Genomic DNA, 4,790 nt, shown 5'->3' on the forward strand with positions numbered 1-4,790 from the left:
ATCTTGGATTGAGATACCACACAACTCATCCTTTTTTTTTATTAACATGGAGGAAATCCGCACGGACACCAGGCCGCTTCTGGGGAAAAGCAGCGTGATAGTGCCGGACTCTAACCGACTAAAACATCCACGGTGACCGTCTCGGCTGCGATCGAGACGGACCCGGGAACCGGTGTGAACGACCCCCTCCCGCGCCCCCACGAGCACAATACCACCCATAATGAAGCGATGTGCAGCCACGTCACACCTCGCCTCGTCACCGGAATCGCCGTACCAGGCAATCCGGTTCCCCTACCGGATTGCTTTGCGGCCCCGAGGCGCTGAGCTGTCAGCGCTTAAGTTTGAACACCACCAGGGGGGCGCGGCGGACCTAGTGCGCCTCACCAAAGCGCTCTCGCCGGTCGATCCTCTCGGGGTGGGAGTACTGCACCTTCACCCCCTTCGCGGCCTCTTTCCGAAGCATAATCTGCTCACAAAAGGAGGCCACGGCCCACCTCCTTCTCTCGTTTACCAAAAATGCCTCGAGGATCGTCAGCGGCGAGAAGTCCCATCCGATTTCCACGATGAGGTCGCGGCGCGGCCGCGCCCACGCCGGGCAGTACTGCAGTGTGTGCTGCGCCGAATCCACGATCGCATCGCAGTGGTGGCAACGCGTGGTCGCCCCTTACCTGATTCGGTGCAGACTCTCACCGAAGGAACCGTGTCCGGTGAGCACCTACGTCACCCTGTTGGTTAGGGGAGGCCCGTTGCTGTCCAGCCAAACGTCCCAGTTTGGAAGGACGGCCTCGAGGACCCTTAGCCCCGCCGCACCCGCTCTCGTGTGGAGGCTGGAGCGTTATCTGTAGAGCAAAGCCCACCGAGCCCGAACACTAACGTCGGTGCCCACCAGGCCGACTCCGCCCGACAGACCACGAGTGTGGAGATAAATCTCGCGACACCTTAGGACCTGCAATTCGAACGGGGGAAACCCGGCGAGCACCGCCGCTGCTGCCGCCGAGATGGTGAGGAAACCCCTCACTACCCTGAGCTCCGTAGAGGAGCCTCGATCGCACTACGCCGGAGTACAGCCAGCGCACCCCGACGTCGGGCCCGCCGAGCCGAGGCAGCAAACGTCCTAAAGCGTTCACCGTCGCCTCAACAGACGGTGCAAGGCGCTCGAAGTGAGCGCCGAAGGTCCAGTGGCTGTCGAGGGTCAGGCCTAGATACTTCATGCTGGTTCCGACCCCGATCTCAACCCCCTCCAACCTCCAACCTCAGGCGATAACCCGCTGGAGGCGTCCCGTGATCGGCCTTGCGGCAAAACCACATTGCCTCGGACTTCTCAGGGGACACCTTCAGTCCCAATCCCTTGATCCCGGCAACCACGCAGGCCACCGCCAGCTCCGCCAGGCGGACGGTTCTACCCCATGCCGTGCCCCAGACCAACACCAACGTGTCGTCGGCATAGCACGCCAGTACCGAGTTCGGAGGCATCGGCGTCCGAAGTACCGCGTCGTACGAGATGTTCCACAGCAACGGACCCAACACCGAACCCTGCGGGAGCCCGCGGTGTACAGCCCTCCCGGTCACCCCTCCGCCCCGAACGGTGTAGACGATACTCCGGTCCCGGAGGAACGCTCGGACCACACCCCGCAGGTACGCGGGTAACCGATGAAATTCGAGGGCCCGGCGTATCCTGTCCCAGGGGATGCTGTTGAAGGCGTTGACCACGACCAGCGACACGGACAACGCCACGTAACCACGCTGCTCGATCCCGTCGACAAGGAAGCGGACACGGGCGACAACGTCGGTCGTAGACCGCCATCTCCGGAAACAGAACTAGCCGTCGTGCAGTCTGGGAACACTCCGGGACAAATGTGACTCCAGGCGGGCAGCCACCACTCTCTCCAGCAGCTTGCCCGCCTCGTCCAAAAGGCACCGGCCGGAAGGCGGAAAGCGAGCACGGAGAGCGCTCCGGCTTTGGCAGCAGGACCATCCGCCCCGCCTTCCACGAAGCGGGGAATTCACCTCGACACAGGCATCCGTCGAACAGACGCACTAGTCTCGGGGCCGAGACCCCGGCGACGTTCTTCGACAGGCGGGGTGGGACTCCATCGGGACCCGGAGCTTTCTGCGCTCCGATCCTCCCGACGGCTACGGCCAGTTCTTCCTCGGTGACCGTCGATTCCAGACTCTAACTTCCCGCGGTGACACGTGGTTCTTCTTCCGGTGGTTGAGGCTCTTGATCCTCCACTTCGGTAAAGCTGTCATCTCCCTCGTTCACTGCTCCCGGAAACAGGGTGCCAACGACGTCCTCCAGGAACCGAGAGTCCATGCTCTCCGTTAAGGTAGGCGCCCATGGACGTAGTTTGTTCAATACCATCTTGTAAAGGTGTCCCCAGGGATCAGAGTCGAGGCTGGCCAGAAGCTCGTTCCAGGTCCGCCTCTTCGCCTCGTTGATTGCTCGTTGCAGGGGCCTCCGCGCTTCACGATAGGCCTCGTACAGACGAGCCACCGTGGCTTCGTCCACCCGCCGCCTAAGGCGGGATCTGGTGTACTGGCGCCGAGCGTGAATGCACTCCTCGCGGGGACGAGCGGTCACCTCGGACGACCAGCACACCGCGCCGGCGCGGCGCGAAGCTCCAGACCGCGGCATACACGAATCGCAGATCGCGTGCATGTCGCTCCTCAGCTGGGTTGCTCCCGTTTGCCCGTCCTCGTCGGTCGGAGATTCTTTCAACCAAGCGACGGTTATAGCGGGCGCCGCCATGAAATCCTCGTCGTGTCACCGCCCACCGCAGGAATCTTCTTCTCCTTCCCCGTGGGCCGATGGGCCCGCGCGCAACCAACGAAGATCGCCCATCGCGCTGCCAACCGCCGCCTCCATCAAGATGTAGAGGTGGTCCGAGAGGGTCTCCTCCGGGGATACCTCCCAACCGGAAACACGACGGGATGCGGCAGTCCAGTCCTGCACGTCGCGCCCCCTTCCGTTGGTCCTGCGGGAGCCCCACGCCGTTGAGTGGGCGTTGAAGTCCCCGAGGACCAGTGACGGGTAGGCGCCCAAACGCCTCGCGCAAGCCGCGAATCCGTCCAGGAAGGAGACGTATTCTGTCCGGCTGATATTGGGCAACACGTAGACGGCCACCATGGCCAGGTCGCCCCATTTCACGGGCACGAAGTCCCGTCCCCGCTCGATCACCGAACAGGAGGGGCTTCCCGCGATCCCAGTCCAGAATATGGCGACCGAGCCAATCAGATCCCCAGCGCCTCGTGACGCGTCGGGAATGCTGTACGGCTCGGTCACTGCCGCCAGGGCAATCCGTCGCTCCGTCAGGCTCTAGAAAATTAAGTCCTGAGCTCGGCAGGAGCGGTTCGTAGAGGTGATCTCCACCTCTTGTCCTTCACCGTCGTTGTTATTATCTTTGGCTGCCCTCTCCGTGCACACCTTGGTCAGCCGTTCCACAGTCTCTTGGGGACGACTGACCTTTCTATCCAGAAAGCGCACCCTCCTCCGCAGGTATGCGACGTCCTCCTCTTCTTGATCGTGGGTCGGTTCCGCGTCCTTCACGGTCACTTGCTTGTTGACCGGTCCGATCCTCATTTCGTCACTCCTCGTGTCGTCACCGCCGTCGGCACCGCCGCGGATGGTAGAGGCGGCGGCGGCCACGGTGGCAGCCTCGGCGTCGGTGTCGATGTCGGTGTCCGCCCCGCCTCGCGCCCCTCTTCGTCCTTTTATCGGGAGCTGGCAGTAGCATGGAGTCCGGATCCCCCGCGGACGTGTAAGTCCGCCGTGTGCGATGTCCCGCGCCTCCGCCGCAGCCGTTGGCGGCTGAGGCGGAGCTTTCTGCGGACCCGGTAATCCTGCGGTACGACCGCTTGCCGATTGCGTCTCCCCGCGATTGGTCGAAAATACAAGTGTAATTTCTAATATTTCTGAATAAATAAATAATCCTGTATACATACATAGTTCTCCAGAATAGTACTTTATGTATCATTATTTGGAAAAGGATACCAATTACCAGGATCCGCCACGGGGAGGTAACTACGCCCGGATCCCATTTACGTAGAGTTTTTAAGCATCGGAAGCGGAAGATTTAAAATTATTTTATATCAAAGAAGTAGTATGTATTAAAATTTATTAATTAGAGTAGGTATAGTATATGGATCCACATAATCATATTTGAACATTGAACTTATAATCGAAGAAACCAAACCATGCGATTTACCAATTGTAGCACGCATGAATAGATGATGAGATCTCTTTGCATTCGATTAAATTGCAGTTGCTTGTCCATGAAAACGGTTTCATTCCTTGGCTTTGAGTGAACATGAAGAATTACATTCCATCCATAGACGACACTTAATAGTTACACTTTGCATTGTCACTGATTTTATATGAAATAATTAAATGAAAAATTAAATACTATATTTAAAATTAAAAAATAAAACTAAATAGAAATAAAATACCATTTCAAAGATTTCAAAAATTTTGTTAATGTTAAATAAAACGAAATAAATCAATAATTTAATCGCTACGAATTGACGGTATTGATTTAAATGAATAATAAAATTGCTTTCAATTAATGGTATAACTGTTATAAATTAAGAGCATAATTATTTTAAATCAATGGGAAGATATTGTTATAAATTACTGTATAATTGTTAAAAATTAATACAGTAATTGTTTTAGATTAATAATAAATTGTTATACATGAATAGCATAATTATTATAAATTATTAATTTAATCGCTATAAATTAATAGTTTAACTATGACGAATTAATAGATCAAATGTTGTAAATTAATAGCTTA

General features: G+C 55.9%; 1 protein-coding gene across 1 annotated transcript; it reads right to left on the minus strand.

The window, feature by feature from the left end:
* Positions 1 to 2,764: 2,764 nt before the first annotated feature.
* Positions 2,765 to 3,580, minus strand: LOC117242437. Its single transcript, XM_033509104.1, has 2 exons — positions 3,464 to 3,580; positions 2,765 to 3,316 (listed from the first exon to the last, which is right to left on the minus strand). Exons 1-2 carry the CDS (start codon positions 3,578 to 3,580, stop codon positions 2,765 to 2,767), a joined length of 669 nt encoding a protein of 222 aa, XP_033364995.1.
* Positions 3,581 to 4,790: the final 1,210 nt, after the last annotated feature.

Source organism: Bombus vosnesenskii, unplaced genomic scaffold (assembly GCF_011952255.1).
Source record: "Bombus vosnesenskii isolate JDL3184/JDL3185 unplaced genomic scaffold, Bvos_JDL3184-5_v1.1 scf7180000013265, whole genome shotgun sequence".
Taxonomy (NCBI): Eukaryota; Metazoa; Arthropoda; class Insecta; order Hymenoptera; family Apidae; genus Bombus; species Bombus vosnesenskii.